The 20,264-nt window shown below is 43.3% G+C and overlaps 2 protein-coding genes and 1 pseudogene across 3 annotated transcripts in view; 1 reads left to right on the top strand and 2 right to left on the bottom strand.

The window, feature by feature from the left end:
• The window catches only part of TRAK1 (trafficking kinesin protein 1), a 198,558-nt gene that overhangs the window by 174,072 nt on the left and 4,222 nt on the right, over positions 1-20,264 (bottom strand). The window lies entirely within an intron of this gene.
• LOC119543243 lies at positions 14,743-15,291 on the top strand (annotated as a pseudogene).
• LOC119543233 (TM2 domain-containing protein 3-like) lies at positions 16,907-19,446 on the bottom strand. Its single transcript, XM_037847984.1, has one exon. The coding sequence runs from the start codon at positions 19,443-19,445 to the stop codon at positions 18,672-18,674; it is 774 nt and encodes a 257-aa protein (XP_037703912.1). The 5' UTR covers position 19,446; the 3' UTR covers positions 16,907-18,671.

Here is a 20,264-nt window from a genome sequence, read left to right as displayed (position 1 = left end):
GGACCCACCTCAGGGGGTCCAAGAGGAAGATGAAATGCTACAATGCTATACATGCTTGAATCCATGTAAGCACTCACTGAATGCTATCTGTTGCTTACATTAAGAAAGGAGGGGCTGGTGTCAGAGCCCAATGTTAGAAACAGGAAGAGACTGCCAGGACCTCGGTCATTTCACTCTGGATGGTTCCTCTAACATGCTCTCTGCAGACATGGATCATGCTGCTCCCTCCACCTGACCAGCCTTGCCCTTTCCCTGTGGCTTCCTAAGCCAAAATCCCCTGCGAAAGGGCCCTCCTAGCACAGAACTGTTACAGTTATATCTTTACATTTGCTTGTGAAATTGCACTAATGTCTGTCTGTACTCCCAGGCTGTAACCTCCAGGAAAGCAGGGCTGTGTGTCTGCTCTCCATCCCTAGCACTCTGCCTGGCAACTGCTGTACAAATATTCTTTGTGCTAGGTGATGCATCACAGGTAAGGCCCCTGACCTCCAGCAGCTTCCGTTCTACTTAGGGGAAAGGCTGAAAACAAGACCCATAAACCCATAAACCAGTAAATAAGATCATTTAAGAAAACAGGCACCAAATGGACACACCATAAATGTATCTAATGCATGAATGGAAATAAAACTTATCTATGTAATTACGTAAATCCTAACCCTATAATAAAAGCAGCTTCCGTTTGTATCACGGCACTACAACAGCGTGTTTCTGCCCCTCGGTACCACGGTGCTATCTACTGAGCTCGCATAAACTCTGTAAAAGGTTAAAAAGGCGTTCCATTTTATAGAATCAGGGCCTACCTACACATTAGGAGATTCTCTGCCTCTAATTCCCGTGACAAGAACCACGCTAATTTTCCCTGGCTGCGACATGAGTCAGAGCAGCCACAGCTACCTCATGACCCAGGAATTCTGCTACACTGCTCTGGTGATTACAGACTGTGATTATAAAACATTCACAAATATGTGGAGAAAGAGAACACAGAGAGAGGCTGCAGAGAAAGTCTGCTCCAGTAGAGCAGCTCCCATTTCCAAATCCATGTCCTTTAGTTCGCCCTGGCAAAGGGGCAGGGCAATTTAAATTTAAGTGTTGTGAGAGGAGCACATCTTGGGTGTCATGAAAAGTGACTGAAATAAGATTGAAAGGTGCATTCTTGCTCTTAAGTCATTCAATAAATATTTACTGAACACCTACTATGTACCTGGCACTACAATTAAAGTGCTGGGAACATAGCAGATGATGAATCCCACCAAAATCTCTGCCCCTGTGGAACTTGCAATCTGTTGGGGTCATCATCTCAACAAGCTCTGCCCCTCATAATATAAAGAGAACAACAGCCGTCTGAGTTAAATGCTGAAGGCCAGGTCAGCTCTCCATGTGTCACCACTGTCCAGCTGAAACCCCTCTTTACCTTTAAGGGGCCACAGATAAAAATATCAGCAGTGGCAGGCCACTGTGAAAACGGCTGATCCAGATGGGTCACCTGGGGTCAGGGAAGGTGTCCCAGAAGGCCAACATGGAGTCAGATCCAAAAGGTGAGCAGGGATTGGCCAGGTTGCCAGAGCCAGGGGGCGGATGGGAGGTGGGCTGCAGTTGGGGGGAGGCAAGCAAGGTGAGGGAGGGTGTTCCAGGCAGAGGTAACAGCAGAGGCAAAGGCCTGGAGGAGGGAGAGAGAGCTCAGTCCATTTGGGGAACTGAAGGTAGCTCTGACTGGCTTTATCAAGGAAGGGGAGGCAGCAGCCTCTTTGGCCCCACAGGGAGCTCCTGAATGATTTTACCAGGGGAATGATGGATTCAGATTGGATTTACACTTTAGAAAGTCATCTTAGCAGCAGCGTAGAGAAAGTACTACAGCAGTCAAGCCCAGCTGTGCAATCAGGAAGGTCAGGGGCAGGAGTGAGAGAGAGGGAGAGTCGAGAAAAGGTCCAGCCTGCTGCAGAGCAGCTGAGGACAGCGTGTGGGACTGGGCTCACAGGCAGACCCTTTCCTTTGCAGGGGGCGGAGCACAGGGGTGCGATGAGCTGAGTAGTGTTTGCGCACCTAAAATGCAGGTGTGCAAGGGCTGGCAGGTGGGTAGATAGGTAGAGAACTCAGGGGACAGGCCTGGACCAAGATGGAAGCAGTGATGGGAACCAAAGAGTGGGCAAGATCACCAGGAAGCAGTGTGCAGGGCAAGGAACCCAAGACACAGCCTGAGAACACAGCATTCAAAGGCTGTGAGGGGGCAGAGGAGCCTGCAGCCTGCAAGGTAAACCAAGGCAGAGTGGCCAGAGAAGTAAGAGGAAACCCAGGAGGATGTGCTTCCCAGGAGCCATGGGGAAAAGAGTATTTGAAGAAGGAAAGAACATGGGTAGTGTAGAAAAGGCTGCCAAAGGTCAGGAAAGCTAGAACTGGAAGCAGCCCTGGATCAGCACTGAACTCATTGTGGTCTGGGCGTACGGAGCCTACTGGTGGTAGTGGAATAACGGGCTCAGATGTCTGAGACTGGCAGGAAGGGGAAGATCTATGGCTGGGGGTGGGGAAGTGGGGTTAGAAAGATGACTGAGAGAGCTGAGCATGTTATAGCTGATGGGGTGATGTCTGTCTATACATACAATGACTGAAGAGTCAGAGAGAGGTGCTAATCGACCAAGTGCCGCTTTTGAGTAGGTGGGAAGAGATGCATCTGGCAGGAAGGCCAAATCAGCCTTGGACAGAAGAAAGGCTCTCCTTCACTTTAACAGGCCTAAAGAATGGCACTTTCACAGCTCAGCACGAAGACAGCAAGGCAGCAAGTTCACTGGCTCTGCTCACTCAGTTAAGAGCATCTACCAAAGGCAAAGGGAGTGGCTTGGGGTAAGGGGTTTGAGAAAGACACGGAGTGTCTAGAATACTCACTGTGTCTAGAGGCAGAGAAAAAGGCCTAAGGAACCCCAAAGGAACCAATGAAGTTGGTTTCTGGGGTTACTATGGTTGGTGATTATGTGATTTCTCCAGCAGCCCTTGGAAGGCAGGCAGGGTTGGCACAGAAGAGGTGGGCAGGGTAGAGTTCTGCCAGGTGATGTGAGGGAAGGCCCAGAGGTGCTCAAGTGACCGACAAGGAAGACAGTAACAACAGGATGGGGTGAAGAGAGAAAAGTCAGGAACCTGGATGGGACAAGGACAGGTGCAGGCGCTAGAAGGACTGGGGCTCAGAAAGCAGGGTGGTTATGTTCTGGAGTTCAGAGGTGGCGGAGAAAACACCAGGTGATGGCACAGTCCACACTGTGACCGGGGCAGTGAGTGGCTAAAGCAGGGTGGAGAGGACACCATTAGAGAGGAGATGATGAGGTGCTGGGTGAGTCATGAGAACCCAGAATCATACAGCAGTAATTCAGGGGAAGATGAACTTGAGCCAAACGCCCCAGTCTTCAGCGATGGAGGCAGAGAGCCTGGGAGTGGAGGAAGGAGATGATAAACCCTGATGTCACAAGCCCCAGAGGAATGGTGCTCAGAGTTTCTCGTCCCTGAATGACCACTACATGCTGCCACCAGGCAAGCACAGAATAGACCTTTGTATAGATTACCTTATTTAATCCTGTTAATCACACTACATAGTCTTATCCTACAGAAGGAAAAACTGAGGCTCATGTTGGCTGAGAACCTTCCCCAGGTCACACAGCCTGCAAATGCTGGACCCAGAACTCAGGCTTCCAAAGACCAAAGCTACTCCGCCCCACCACACACGCACAGAGACAGAGAAGATTGCATTATTTATGCCCCAGCAATCGCTTATCCCATGCAAGGGCTCTCTAATTGCGCCTGACACCATCTCCAAGGAGGAGGGGGTCAGGGGCCAGACCCTGCTGGGTAATAGGCAACCAGCCGTCCTCATGAATAACTGATTATCCTTGTTGAGCTGGGGGCCACAGTAATTACCCAGAGCCTATTAAAAAAGTACCTGGCACGTGATGTGCTAATTGTTCCAGAACAAACACATCTAAATCGCAGTTTTTAAGGAAACACTAACCCAGAATTCATACATCTGGGTTATGACTTGATCATAACTCAACAGGAAAAACCTCACCCTTTCCTCATTTCCAAACAAAGCATCCAGTATTTTAATTCCAGTGACAATGGAGTTGTCATTAGGAGGACCGTGGCCTACTGCACTTGTTTTAGGGGGTTAAAAAATATTGGTGCTACAATACTGAGGCTAAATAAAACACCAGAAATAAAGAAACGACAAGAATCCTCCTGGCTAATGTTAATAAGTGAGATGGCATCAGCATTAATTTTGTTACAATAATTTGGTATTTATTTATTCAGATGGCAATGAGATGGTGGGAAGGAATTCAGAGATTGGGAAGAAGTTTTTTTTTCAGGCTGACACACTCTAGATGAATCTGAGCAGTATCTTAGGGCTTCATGCCGTCCTTGGCAAGACCACCTGGTCATAAACAACATGGGCAAATGGGCATCCCCTCTGCCCTGCACAAAGGAAACTCAAATCCTGTGGACACCACCTGGAAGCAGGAGTACATCCTGGAAGAACCAGGCATGTCCCAGTCATCGTGTCTCTTGCTGCAATCCCAAAATAAACCCAGCTCTCATGGTGATTATTCCTACCACACCAGGCCAGAAAGCAGCATGATTTTCTGTCCCCAAATATTTCAGATTCCAAGAGAACACATGCTCCAGATTCTTTCCCAACACTTCAGCCACTTCAGTGCTTGAAGCATCAGCACATGCTTTAAGAGGGAACCTGCTATGCATCCCTAGCTCAGTCCCTCAAAGCCTCCAGGTGGAGGAGGTGAATCCCTCACTCATCTTTTGGGAGACCTGGAAGGTGTCAGGATTTTCTCCCATGCCATCTACAAGGCTTGCAGCTTTGAAGGAAGGGAAATAATCTCTGGTTCTTGAGGTGAGTAAGAGCAACACTGATAAATGTTAGATCAGCGGTTTAATCTTTTTATAATCTCCCTGGCCCCCAAAATTCTGATCCTGACTGGGGCAAAACACCATCATCCAAGTCATCAGGAAACTGCAAACACACCTCTGACATTCCCACTCTAATTTATTAGAAAATCATTTTTTAAAAAAAGTTTATCAAAAAATTAAAAAAAAAATTTCAAACAAAACAAAAATCATTTTTAAAAGAGCACATTTCAAATAACAGCACATTTCAAATAAATATTCAGACAAGGACTAAGAAGATTTAACACATTATCAAATCACATCAGAAATTTTTTTATTTTAAAAATTCAAAGTTAGTGATAATCAATTGTTACAGATCTGTGCTCCGAGGCACATCGTTCCTTTTTCTCTTTGTAATCTGTCCAATGGTTTCTTCATGCTCATTGATTTGGGATGAAATTAGAAATTTATCTTCTTAATTGTGCTGAGAAAAGTTTTTTAGCTATAAGAGAAAACAACATTCTTGTTCCTTTTCACCCTTTAGCCCTGGCTTGCGATGAAGATACCACCACTTATTTTTTGGGGTACTGAGAAAGCGTAAACCCAATCAGTCCCTATTGACTGCCTCACCAACAAATTACATACAATGGTGTTTAGAACCAGGATTTTAAAATTATTTAAAGGCTTGCTGATTTTTAAAATGCCACTGAGAATGTTTGTAAGATCTAAGGCTTCTTCCTGGATGCTTCTCTTCGGCTCACTCCTCACACCCACCCCACCAGCAGCCCCAGAGCTCTTCCCGCTGCACGTCACTTCCTTCCTCAGAAGCCACCGCCACCCTCACTCTCCTTGTGCCTGCGCTAGAGCTGACGCCCACTACTCTCCCTGCTTCCTCTCCTGCCGCCCCTACACTGGCTCACCACACAGCAGCTGGGCGACCCATTCAGAAAAGTAAATCAAAACACTCACTGCCCTGCTCCAAATCTTCCAGCAGCTTCCCATTGTACTCAGAATAAAATCTCAACTCCTGGTCCCGGCCCCCGCAGGCCCTGCCCTGACCCCCTTCCCGACCTCATCCACCTTTCCCAGGAGCTCGCAGCACTCCCTCCTTGCCCCTCAGCACTTGCTGTCTGCTCCGTATTTCCCCGTGGCTCACTCTCCCACGTCACTCAGCCTCTGCTTCCCCATCAGCTCCCTGAAGGCAGCTCTCTTTCCACCTACCCTCCCTGTCTCCTTGCCCTCGTCACTCCCTGGCATTGCATCCTGCATACTCGTTTATGTCTCTCTCACCATCTCCACACCTGGACTGTTTCATTTACTGTCATATCTCAGTGCCTGGCCCAGGGGAGCCTCTCAGCACATATGAACATCTAAGTGAGTCTCCAGTTCCCCATCCTGCCAGAAATCTCATGACTCCAAACCAAAGGTGATTCCCACCTGTTAAAGATCTGTGAAATCAGAAATAACCTTACATTTCTGGAATAAGCATGAACTGCTCAGCAACTATGATGCAGTGCAGCCTGTAAACACACTTCCCCAGTCGCCTGATGCTCCTGCACTGCACCCACCAGTTTGTAAGAGTAGGGGCTGCCATGTCTAGAGAGTAGGGGCTGCAGCAAGGCAAGTTTCCTACTTTAGGATTCCCCTTCTTTGGACAAAACAAAGTTAGGGAAACGAACAAGGGATGCTCCTGGTTTATCTTTCCCAGTCTCAATTAGCACAGAAATGAGGGTGAATATTTAGTTGCCCAGCCCAGTGTCTCTCTTCTCAGGCAATCTCACTGGGTAGTAAAGGTTTTTGGCTTTTGGGTTTTTCTACTCTTTTTTACAGTTAAATAATGGTTTAAATTCAAAAGTTTTTTTTTTTTTTCCTAAAAATTGTATTTACTTTCTTTGGAAAACAAACACCCAGGTTACAGAAAGCTTTAATGTATGCATGTATTATTTCATTATTTTGGAAATAAAACATGACTGAGTAATTACCATAGTGACAAAACTCATCTAAATCTTTCCAAATCTCAGCACTTTGAAATAATAAAGCTTGCCCTGATCTCTGAGCTATAAAGAATACACACTGAGGTTATAGCACATATGACCACATTTCTTGTAGAAATCCAGCCCCCAGAGCAGCAATTTAAGTCAACTTGATACTGATTCTGCCTTGTGATTCCAATGAGAGGTGGGTTACTATAAAAATGAGGAGAGAGGAAGGGGCTGCACGGAAGCTTACTGCTCAAAGTTGGTCAGACCAACAATGCAGAAGTCGGTGTGCAAAACTACCCAGCCAGCCCCTGGCTGGCTTATGGGTTGGTTCGAGTTAATTGGCCCAAAGGACAGCCACAGGAGGGGGGAGGACAGCAAGCTGAACAAGCAATTTTAAACAGACTCGTCAAAAAAAAATAAGAAAAAAAAAAAAACTTCCGGTGTATGACCCCCTCGGACTTACCTGCTCTCCTTATACTTTCTATGAAACGCCAGAGTTCACTTTCAGTCTTTTAAACTAAAATGGGCAAACTTTCTCCACGTCCTTCTACATTCTTCTCTAGTTCACACAAGGTCAAATAAAAAGGGCCCCGAAGGAGAGAGAAAGACAGAGAAAACACAGAGAAACAGGGACAACAGAGAGAGGGAGGACGACAGAGAAAGACAAAGGAACAACAAAAAGAGAACCACACAGAAAGAGAGACAAACGGAAAAAGTTCATGGGAAAAAGCAGTCCTGTGTTTCATGGAAAAGCTATTTGTTAGAGTCCTTTTTCCATGTACTGTATTATGCCATATGTGGGAAGTGAACAAGGCTGGAACTCAGCCTAAGAACATCTGCCACAGACTTTAAAGCCCTAATAATAGCACAGCTGGTGTCCCCGGCCTAATGAGCTCACCAGCCACGTGACCTCTGCCTCCCGAGCAGCAGCTCCAGGCAAGGAGGCAGCCCCCAGGGACGGCCCCGCCCCCCGCCCTCCCCCACGTCACTCTGCAGTGCCTCATGGACTCCATTCTCCCCTTCCCGAAACCTCTCCCACCCATGGTCCTGAGCTAAGTTGCTCTGGTTCAGCACTTTCTTTGACCACTTTCTAAAAATGAAAGGCAAACATCAGGAATAAATGATGGGGACATCACTGCAGGTCTTATATACACTAAAAGGATACTATTTATGCCAATAAATTCTACAACTTAGATGAAACAGATTCCTTGAAATCTACAACTTACTACAACCAACACAAAAAGAAACTCTGAATAGCCCTGTAGCTATTAAAGAAAATGAATTCCGAATGAAAGACCAGCATGCCAGCAGTGTGCTTGCCACCAGGGTACAGTGTGATACCCCAGACCCTCCAGGAGCCCTGGTGACTGGCTGCCTGGCCAGGAATGTCCACCAGGCTTGACTTTCCCACTGACCACTGCATGTTGCTAGGAGGAAACCCTGCAGAGAAGAACTGTAGGGGCAGGGCGCGGGGAAAGGGGGAGTCGGGGCAGGCAATGTGAACAAAGAAGTGAGATTTTACAAGGTTGGGAAGTTTTAACCCTCTCTGCTCTGATTTTTTTTAAACTAATTCCTATCAGAGTACACTTTCTAAAGCCTGCTAGCATTTTAAGAAACCAAGCCTTAGCATCTGAAAGAGAAAGGATTTCGGCTTCTAAGGGGTAGCCTAGAGGAACTTCCTGTTGGCACTGATACTGTATCCATAGCAATTGAAAGAGGAACTGAAAAATCGGTGCTCTCTCTCTCTCAGTCTGGGGCAAAACACCCTGATCACAATGAAGAACCAAAAGGATATGATACATGGCTTGTTCACCAGAAAAAAAAAACAAAGAAAGTCAAATTTTTTAAATTGCAGTCAGTAACATGCAATAGGGTGGATGTTTTGTAAGCGCACAGTGCTGGGACTAACAAATAACTAGAAGCCCTCCCTGTCTACCAGGTGTTATATATCAACATCAATCACACCATTAGTTAAAAGGTAGGCAATCATTAACTTTTTCTACTGTTAAACACTGTTACATAATAAAAAATAGTGTTTTATACCTTGTTAATACCATAAAGACTTGGGAATTTCCTGTTTTGATTTACAACACCACTGCCACTTTCACCACAAGTTAATGCTGAAAATTTTACAATAATGTAAAGACAATACTTATAGTATTTTAGGGACTATCATAAACACTTTTATGCATTACTCCCTTTTGTGGGAATGTTGAATATATATATTATGAAGAATCCCCTCCAAGACACAACATAGTTGTTTCCATTCACAAAACACAAAAAAAACCATTAAAGTGTATCAACAGCTATTTCAGTCTTTATCCATGAACTTTGTCCTTTCATTGTCTTATGGTCATACATTCGGTCAAATCTATATTTTTCAAGTCTTAGAGACTCCTCCCAGCTCCATCTTCAGGCTAGTCCTGCCAAACTATACTGGTGCCTAAGGCAAGAGGAAAAAGGAACAACAGTGATCCTGTCTTTTTAAAAATATTTGATAATTTTGTTCATCATAAGACTTTGCATTAATTTAGATTTTTAAAACATTTCATTAAAATATAACTTATCTTGATTACTAAGAGGTTGTTGTTTTTTTTTTTTGGGCACCTTCCCCCACCCCCCTTAAATTTTGCACCCTGGCAAAATTTTGTGCCTTACTCGCCTCACCCTAGCCCTGGCCTGGTACACAATAAAAACAATACATCCTGGGTGAACCAAGGATATAAAGACACCCAGGCTTCATTAACCACCGTAATGATTTGAAAAAGCTTCCTTAAGGACTAGGTATTCACGTGTGTATTCGAAGTGACTTCAAGAGGGAAAAGTGGAATGAAAACTATAAAGCACAGTTATTCTGCAGAACAAATATTTTACATCACATTGCATGACCATCTGATATATTCGGCAAATAAACTAGAACCAGTAATTAATTATCTTACATACTCAGTGCAATTAACTTTATGGGATCAATACCCCGTAGCAGGTAACCACTATTCTGACCTCTATCACCATAGGATAACTGTGCCCGCTTCCAAACTTCATGCAAATAGTGTGCTTTTGTGTCTGGCCTCTTTTGCCCAACATTCTGTCTGTGAGACTGATTCATGTCATTGCACGCATTGGTACTTCATTCCTCTTTGTTGCTGAGTAGCATTCCATTGCCCCTATTAACGGACATCTGGGCTTTTCTCAGTCTGATGTTATCATGAGTAAAACTGCAATGAATTAAGTACATAAGCACTTGCTGCTGAGTATATGCTCGGTATATGCTCAGGAGTATATGCTGAGCTCTAGCAAATATTGCCAGTTTTTCAAGTGGTTTATTCCTATTTTTATGAGGTATCTGAGACTTCTAGCTGTTCCACATCCTCACCTGCACTTGGTATTGTCAAATTTCTTAATTTTATCCATTCTAGTGGGGCTGGTTCCCTCCAGTTTTACCATTATTCTATAGCTCCAACAGGACAAACTCTAAGGGCAGGACAATCTCCAGAAAAATATACAAGGATCACAAGAAAGTATAGTAAAATCTCTAACTCAGGGCTCACTAATTTCAGGAATCCTTAAAATATGAACATTTGTGGGACAAGCATAAATGAAACTGGGCAAGGAAAAGTGCAAATCTTCAAGAACATTACAAGAATTCTTACAACAGACATGTTTAAGATGTTTACAATGCCAGCGTCTCCTCTGAACAGATGAAAACTGAGTGGTGTAACGCTCAAATACTTGCACACCTGCTATGCATAAACAAACCCAAAGGACATTTCAGCCCTCATCTTACTTGACTCACACAGTGGGGTGACCCTCTGGACCCCACCCTTAGCCGAAAGAACAGTTTCTGGTCTTTTCCCTATCTCTGGTCACTCCTCTGGGAGTTCCATACAGTCCACTCTTTTAATACCCATGTGTCACTGCTATCTACGTGCATTGATGGTCCCCAAACTCATACCTCAAACTCGGATCTCTCTCCTCAGCTCAGACCCAAGTGTCCCACTGCCCTAACCATCTCCACTTGGAAATCTAGTGGGTATGTCAAACTCCACATGATCAAAACAGGAACCTCCAGGTCCTCAGCCCTGGACAGCTGAGATACAGTGGTCCAACTGAGAAACCTCAGCTTCATCCTTGACTCCTCCCCATGCCTCACACCCTCACCCTACCATCCTCTCTTCAAGAAGCAAGCTTTATCTCCTAAACATCATGCAACCACCCACTTCTCTCCATCCACAGTCTCATGACCCCAGCTGAAGCCACCACCCTCTCTCTCACCTCGAGTAAAGCCAGAGCGTCCACTGTGGGTCTCAGTGGGTGGAGGAGGCTGAGGACCAGATGCTGGCTCAGGACACCTTCAACAAAGTGAACAGCCTCCTCTCCTATGACACCACGGGCCTTCCCTTTGGAACATCTACAAACTGCATCTCATCCACCCTGGAGACCAAATGGGAGATGCAACTACTGAGCTTGTGAGGGAAATCTCAACCTTACTTGTGACGATCACTCTTTGCCATACTGCCTTTTGGCATGTAGAAGATTCTGTATACCATAAAAGCTAAAAGCCTAATTATAAGACAAGCAAACTCCCAGGAATATTTATTTCTTTTATTCCCTTCCATATGAGCTTTGTTTCTCTTCTAGCATCAAAAGACTTAGTCCAGCTAAAACTTTTTCAAGTTAACATTCAATAGTTGTTACAACATTTCTCTTGTGGTAAAGTAATTTCTTTTTCTTTCAAGAATACAAACTGCTTCCTATCTTCCAAGCATATATACATCTTCTGCATCAGTACAAGTTTTAGTCTGTCTTCCCAGTGATTTGCATGCCATGCCTTTTGTCTCTTATCATAATAGGACATAAAAATATTCTGCTTGTTTTCTCTGATAGAAAGATGTTTTCTCAAATATCAACACCAAACTACCCTTCTTCTTCAAGAGACCTTTGAAATATCTTGATATCTCTGTCCAAATATCACATCCAAAGGGGTTTTTATAGTGCCCTGGGGCCCTTGCAAAGTTAACTACCCCCGCTCAAAGCCAAAGCAAGGAAGTCAGGGGTGAGGTGAGGAACACCATGTCCCAGGTAATGCCTTAGACCACAGGGGACATGCCACTGGTGCCACAAAGATAAAAGCCAGCAAATACCCCACCACCTGACACAGAGAGGTGCTCCATAATGATCTGTGGATGAATGGATTGTAACGGAGGGTAGACTTCAAAAACAACAACACTAATAATAGCTAACATAAAATGCTTCCTCTCGGCCAAGACTTACATATTAATTCACATAATTCCCTTATTAACAGTCAAATGAAGCCATGATAAAAAGGTAATGATTCAGGCACTGGCTGTCATAAACAGGAGTTCCTTGCTGTGTTCAACACATCTAACCCTGACAAAGCACAAGTCTTATGGGGGAAAAAAGGAGCATGGCTTTAAACACATCAATGGTATGCTGCTTTTTATCCAGACAGATTGCTAAATCCGAAGGTTGCTATATGTTTAACAACTGAATGAAAACAAGGCTACACCCCACTAAGGTACAGAAAGCAGAAATGTATAATTTCCTAAGTATTCAGCATTTTATTTAACATATTCTAAATGCAAAAGTTGAAATGAAATATCCACTGTCTGGATGACACGCTTTCCTTCACTACTATGAAAGCCAGTAAACTAATTGTCTCAGAAACTCTGCACCCAAATGTAACACTCACAGACACCAAGTACCAGTGAGTCAGGCATATAACAAATTGCTCATTTTCCTTCTCCTTGCCTTTCCTTTAAATCATTATCTGCTCTTCCAGAACCAAAGGTTTGGTTTTTTTTGTTTGGTTGGTAGGTTTTTAATCCCTGGGCACAAAGTTTACCAATTCCAATCTGGTAACATGACAAGAATCTGCCTGTCCCTTTACTTTGTTACACATCTCCAATTTTCTCACTAGGCTTGAAATTCTGCAATGCAGGGGTTTTTGGACCCCTCATTTAATAAAAAGTGGTCCATGACATAACTATGCTGTCAGTCCTCTGCACAGGCCAGACCACCAAACATTCCCACTCAAAATCTAGGCCAAACAGGCAAACCAAAGTTAATCCTAAAACTCTGAATTCAGAATCACAAAATGTAATATACTGTTTTTCTTACTTCCTGTGATCCCCCAACTCACCCACTGTACTTTCAAGTCAAAAAAAAAAAAGTGAGGAAGGAATGATCATAAACATGCAGACCTAAAACACTAGCACTTTGGGGAAGTTTTATTAATCTGAGTCCCACCCACACTTACTAAATAAATTAAATCTGATGCCCAACGTGGAATATGACTCCCAGGGAGGAATGTAGACCTGGCACCGTGGGACGGAGAACATCTTCTTGACCAAAAGGGGGATGTGAAAGGAAATGAAATAAGCTTCAGTGGCAGAGAGATTCCAAAAGGAGCCGAGAGGTCACTCTGGTGGGCACTCTTATGCACACTTTAGACAACCCTTTTTAGGTTCTAAAGAATTGGGGTAGCTGGTGGTGGATACCTGAAACTATCAAACTACAACCCAGAACCCATGAATCTCGAAGACAGTTGTATAAAAATGTAGCTTATGAGGGGTGACAATGGGATTGGGAAAGCCATAAGGACCAAACACCACTTTGTCTAGTTTATGGATGGATGTGTAGAAAAGTAGGGGAAGGAAACAAACAGACAAGGGTAACCAGTGTTCTTTTTTACTTCAGTTGCTCTTTTTCACTCTGATTATTATTCTTGTTATTTTTGTGTGTGTGCTAGTGAGGGTGTCGGGGATTGATTTGGGTGATGAATGTACAACTATGTAATGGTACTGTAAACAATCGAAACTACAATTTGTTTTGTATGACTGCGTGGTATGTGAATATATCTCAATAAAATGATGATTAAAAAAAAAAAAAAAAAAAAAAAAAAAAAAAAAAAAAATCTGATGCCCAAAGTTAAAGAGCAGTCAGAAGCAAGGGCTGAAGCAAGAGCTCCAATATTCTACCACCTTCTAGGAATTCCCTGAATTCTCTGAATTCCAAGCAAGGCAGAGACCATGGCTAGTGCTTGAAGAATGACAGAATGAAATGCTGAAAAATGACTTGGAAAAAAATAAAAGATGGCCATTGCACTAGGGATTTCGTTTCATCTCTCAGATTGTGGGACTCTGGTACTTCTGAGGCAAGAAAAGAAATTTGCAGATAGGTTACCTGCTGCCATCCCCAGGTAGGCAAAAGGTGGAGAAGAGGTGGCATTTACAAGGGTCAGATCACCACGAACTTTTTATCTAGCTTCCACTTTGTCACTGTAGGCCAATCTTGCAATGTCCCATAGCCACAGTGCACATGGTCTGGCACTTTAGATTTGCTCAACAAAGGGTAAACAGATGGGGAGATGAACGGATGAATGCTTCAGCTACTCAGCTAGAATGTGGGGAGAACTGCCTGCTCACTGCACTGGCATATTTTCAAGAACTCCAAACATCACCCAATGTTTCAGGTATGTGCTGGGGAGGGACACTGGCTGGACTACTGGGCTGCCTTCCTCACAAATGATTCAGAATGACAGTATGTCCCCTCTCTCTTGGAGTCCTCCCATTTTTTACAGTTCACTGCAAACAATTTAAGGAAGGGAAGAGATGGCGGGGGTGGGAGGGAATGGGTTCAGCAATCTTTCTTAAGAAACCCTAACCCCCTTCCTCTTGGTGGAGGACAGGAGGTTGAACACAACTTTGAGCACCAACACTCCCAAGAAGAGAAGAAAACGAGTGTGGTAACTTGCTCTTCCTGCCGTCTCAAAGTCTGGCCTTGTGTACCTGAAAAGAGCATATCTGAGCCTGAGGGCGGGCTGCACCCTACACTGCCCTGGCACCTGTGGCCTCCTGTGGAGGAGGCCAGGAAGATGGTGGAGGCATGCTACACGGACGAGTCCTTGGAAGATCAAAGGAAGCCCCACCAACTGGAGCCCGGCCGCCCAGTGGACCTGGAGCTGCTGTGTTACCTCGGGGTCTTTCACTGGAAACTGGATGCTGACATATACGAGAATGATCCAGAATTAGAAAACATCTGAAAAGAGAGGAACTACTCCTGGATAGACACAATAACGATATGCGAAGATAAACTACCAAATCATGAAGAAAAGATTCAAATGTTTTATGAAGAACATTTACACTTGGACTAATGAAAATCAATATATCTTGGATGGAAGTGGTATTCTGATGTGAGGGATAAAGAGGACAAGTGGATCCGGATTTTCATGGAGAAGGGAGACATGGTAACATTTCCTGCAGGCATTTATCACCACTTCACACTGGATGAAAAGAACTACGTGAAGGCAACGAGGCTGTTTGTTGGAGAACCAGTGTGGCCAGCCTACAACTGGTCAGCTGACCATTCTGATGCTTGAGAATAGTATGTGAAGTTTTTGACACACACAGCATAGTGATGCTCTCTGGAGACTAACACATTACTTGTAACAGTCCTAAATATGATCACTGAGCAGAAAATCAGTCATTTTCTTTTTGCTTTTATCGTGAAGACTTGAGGCTAGGTTGTCTTTCCTAGGCACACTTATTTGTTCTGAATATTTTTTAATGAAAATAACAATAAAACTGATTTTTACACTCATTTTCTCTAAATAAAAAACAGTGGTTCAGTAGCCTTGTGTTAGCACATGCATTCAACTTTAACCCAAATGAAAGTTTAACTTCTCAAAACATAACTACTTAGCATATTCTATCTGGATACAATTCTTCTTAGACTTTAAAACAGATATCAATCAGTGTCTTGCCTGCTTTATAAGAAGGTATAATAATAGATAACAGAACTAATCAAATATAAGATACTTTTTTCTTCCTAACTTTATACTTGGGTCAGGCAGTGGAAAGGAAAGAGCCTCTCCTATTATGGCTACACTGTCGGTAGCTTACACCACTTTCTTGTTCAAAATAAAGTAATTGTCTTAAGTGAATGTTTTTGGCTTGCAGTTACCTAATATTCAGGTATATAAGGTATTTTTGCCTGGTTTGTTAAAATCACTCTTGTTTAGCTTCTTCATATGATAGTGTATACATATATATAATTTATATAATTTATATAATAAATACATCTGTTACTTTTATGTATGTATAACGTACATAATATAAGTGTATTATAACATTTGTAAAGCATACAAATATTAGTAAATTTCCAGTTTGGTATTTCTAGGTTGAACCTGCCTTACTATATATCTCTTTCACAATCAAGCCTTTGAATTTTAACAAGAAAACTAGTGCCTTGTTTTTCTACTTAACAATTCTGTGACACAATTATGTCTAATTTGTTGTAATCATAGAAAAAACTTCAAATCAGCCTAATGTTTTAGTAGGGCAGACTGTTTTTAAATATTATTTAAAATTGGTTTAAAAATCGTCATTTAAAAATTAATCTTTCATCACCTCCATGTTGGTCTTGGGGATTAGTTGCCCATTGAACTGAGAAAACACAAGTTTTAGTGAAGTAACCTTAGGAATAAAATGTACATAGCACGATAATTACATAAATATCCCAGGACTCTCTTCTGCAAATATTACTTCATCTCAATAATTAAAGTGCAAATCTACTGATGTTTGTTTTTTTATGGTTTCATTTATAAATGGTTATTATAAATGGAACTCTGTTCATTTTAAATAATTAAACATTAAAAAGAAAGCAGAGAGAGGGAAAAAAAAAAAACAGATCTGTGTAAGTGTGAAGGAGGGCCTGAATAAAATACCACCTGGGCATCTGGTTGAAATGCAGGTTCAGATTTAGCAGATCAGGGGTGGAGCCTGAGATTCTAAAGCTCTAACAAGTTCCCAGGTAAAGTGGCTGCTGCTGCTGCTGCTGCTGGTCCAAGGACCACACTTTGGGTCGTGGGACCTTCCACCCTTGCAATCAACTTAAATCATGACAACAGGATGCTCCAACCCCCTCAGAGATCAAAGGTCAGGCAGACTCCCTTTACCCAGTGTATGGACAAATGAGTAGAAAACTGGAGACAAAAAGTAAATGAATAATGGAGGGGGGGGGGGATGGGATGTTTTGGGTATTCTCTCTCTCTTTTTTTTTTTTTATCAAACAAGAGGAGTTTAATGTAAGTGATTAGTTACAGAATTCTTGGAAGAGTAAAAGAGGAAAAAGACCAAACGTGGATGCTGAGGTAATCCAGATAACAGCATCTGCAGGAAGCAGCTGCTAGCCCTAAGGCTGAGGAACAAAAAAGAGGTGGTATGTCACAAACTAGGATCTCAGAAGAGGGACTTGTGCTTACCTGTGAGGGCTATCACACAGCTAAGGCTCGACTGCCAAAAGGAAAGAGGCTGTGGCTGTGGCTGTCCTCTGCTGCCAGAGCAATGGGGTTTCTCTGGGGTATCTCTTACTATGTTCACAGGCAATAGTTCCACGCAGTTAGAGGAAAATTCCAACAACTCCCTCACTACTGAAGATTCAGATGTGACAAAAAGGAATTTTTCCCTTGCTGCAGTAATGGATGTGTTTCCAGAGGTCCTTGGTCAGTGGGCTTCAATAAGTGTAAGTTCCACCGTGATTCCCGCCAAGAACCTCAGTACTGCAAACTGGAACCTGACCGTTCGGTTCACCACCTGCTTGAGGTCAACCTGTGTTTGATGACCAGGTAAGTTTCACACTGAATCTGAGCTCCAAATATTTCATTAAGCCCTTCTGGGACTTGAATATTGTTTATCTGTAAGAGGAAGTCGCTGGGGAAAGAGCAAATGTAAGTTCAATAAGTCCATCCTCAGATCAGTTCCAAGAGCCATGCTTGCCCTCTCCCCATGGACTTCCTCTTTCAGATGGGTAACACCACACATGCACAAGCAGACAGACAATAGGCAGTTCCTCGAGTCATGGCTGATGACAGCTGGCATTGGGCCAGGCTCTGGAGACATGATTGCAGACAGTTCTCACCAATGACTACAGTTCTGCACCCTGTTCAGTCCAAACATGTGCTTACTTTGAATTTTCACATTATAATTCTAACTCATATGCCTGTCTCTGTAAATGAGTTTATTTCACAAAGGGCAATTTGAAGTCCTGGTGACCACTTTAGGGAACTTTTGACATAGAGAAGAATACTATTTTAAGAGGCATTTTATAACAAATAGAAAAAAAATCCTGATAGCCTACATTATTTATTTGACATGAGGAGACCTCTAAACTCAATTCAGTTTCTAAAATTGTCTTCATAAAAGATTTTCCAAATCTAAGGTCAGAAAGAAAAAAGTTCAGTGATGAATTCAGTCTTGGGCTAGGCATGTAAACTCCAGGCCTCTCTCACCTCCTCTAACTAGTTCATCTTATGATAGCACAAGGAAACACAGAAACTTAGTTGATACAAGCTAATTGGCATGACCATAAAAAGGACATAGCATGAGCATATCCTTAAAATCAAAAGTAAAAAACAAAAAAAGAAACTCTTTGACAGGAACACCCATCAATATTACAATCAAAAGAATAACTGGGAATTGTCCCATACTAGCCAAATAGTTTCTGGTTCTTTTTAGATACCTCTAAGAGAGCAGAAGGAGCTCAAAGGGAAACTGTAGCCAGCTCCCTCTCATCTTCTCTTTTCTCTCTTTCCCCATCTCTTTTAAGATTTGGGAGATTGTATTTTCCAAAAATGCCCACTGCAATATTTCTAATCCCATTAGCTTTTCCTGAACTTTCCTATTCCCCCCAGAAGTGGAGTTTATGCCCATTCCCCTTGAACTTGTGTGCACCTTTGTAACTAACTTAATTAATATACTGTGGCAGAAGTGATGCTGCCCGGCTTCTGGAGTTAGGTTAGAATACCCAACATAGCTTCGATGTGGCTGACTGCCATGCTGTCAGGAAGCTCAACCTATGCCCATGTGGTGAGGCCCCACCAGACATGTGGGTAAAGGAGGCTTCAGGTGATCCTGGCTCCCGTCCTCTGAGTCTTCCAGCTGAGGCCCCAGTGTCACAGGACTGACAAACTATTTTGTGCTCTTTCCCAATTTCTGATCCACAGAATCTCAGAGCCAGAGCAGTAGACCATTTATAACCTCCTGTCCAATTGCAGTACAGCATTTTAGGAAAAGTACGGTTACCCAAACAATGGATGTGATCCCGCACCGTGCAGTTGGCAGTGTATCGCTGCCGAGGACAGGACACTGTCATGCAGCTGGTAGAATTGGAGCATTCGTAATCTGCCTCTGGAAGCTGCCAGCAAAATCTGCAAGTCATGTTGATGACGAAGTTCTTTTGGGATTGGAGGTCTTGATCAACACAGGTAACAGAAGGTTTCACTGTGCAGTCAAAAGCGACAGGCTTCCCATAGACACAGGAGGAATTTGTCTTGCATTCCATACAGTCTGCAGGAAGTCGGCTACACAAACCATTGCTTGGACACTTCATCACATAAGGTGGGATTTCGGTGCTTTCTGCTGCCCTGGGAAGTCCCGTGAATGTACGTGTTGGGCCCGGATCCTTTGCTGACTGAGCCAGCGGCTGCGAATGCTCTAAATTTAAGGATCCACCGCCGGACAAGATGTAGAATTGGGAGACGAACAGCAGAACTCTGCAGAGCCGCGCCATCTTGCTCGCTGGGTATTCTCTTTTACTTTTATTTTTCGGAATAATTAAAATGTTCAAGAGTTGATTGTGGTGATGAATGCACAACTATATGATGATACTGTGAACAACTGTTGTACACTTTGGATGATTGTATGGTATGTGAATATATTTCAAAAAAATTGCATTTTAAAAAAAAAAGTCAGGCAGAAACAGCAGCAGTCAGATATCCCTCTCAGGAACTTCACTGTGGCCAACTGGTCCCAGTACGAATCCGGACTTTCAGCCCTTTTGGTATGCACAGTCAGACTGTTTACAGTCCTTCATTCCCTGCCTTTCTCACCTCACTGAAGACAACAGATGCTTCTGGAGGTCAAAGGAAATCTTTCTTCCCATCTCCCCAAAAAAAGCTTCCCAATGGTCCTCAGACAAACATAAATTCAAGGATGGATTCCACACTCATTGCTCACCCACTTCTCAGGGTTCAAATTCCTCATTCAATGGTATAAATGAAGTCAAGCCACTTCCAATCTTCTAGAGAGATACTTTATCTTTGGCCATATACCAAAATGGAAATTATTTTACAAGAACCTACACTAAAAGGAGGCAAGCTTGCGCTAGATCATGCCCTTCTACTTCCTGCAAAACTTAAAAACCGAGAGCTCGCAGATCGCAGTCAAGGAAGTCAAAAGAAGAATCCAGGCCCACAGCATATGTTGTTGACAGGCAAGAGCTGCCTGGAAGGACTTTCTGATTTTACCAAAACAACCAGAGAAACTGATCGAGAACTTTAAAAATCTAATGGTTCTCTGTACGCATAGATACCAAGAAAGGGAAGAAAAA

The sequence above is a fragment of the Choloepus didactylus genome, chromosome 1 (genome assembly GCF_015220235.1).
Source record: "Choloepus didactylus isolate mChoDid1 chromosome 1, mChoDid1.pri, whole genome shotgun sequence".
NCBI classification, from domain to species: domain Eukaryota; kingdom Metazoa; phylum Chordata; class Mammalia; order Pilosa; family Megalonychidae; genus Choloepus; species Choloepus didactylus.
Note: the sequence above shows the minus strand (reverse complement) of the source record. Positions and strands in the feature narration are given on the sequence as shown.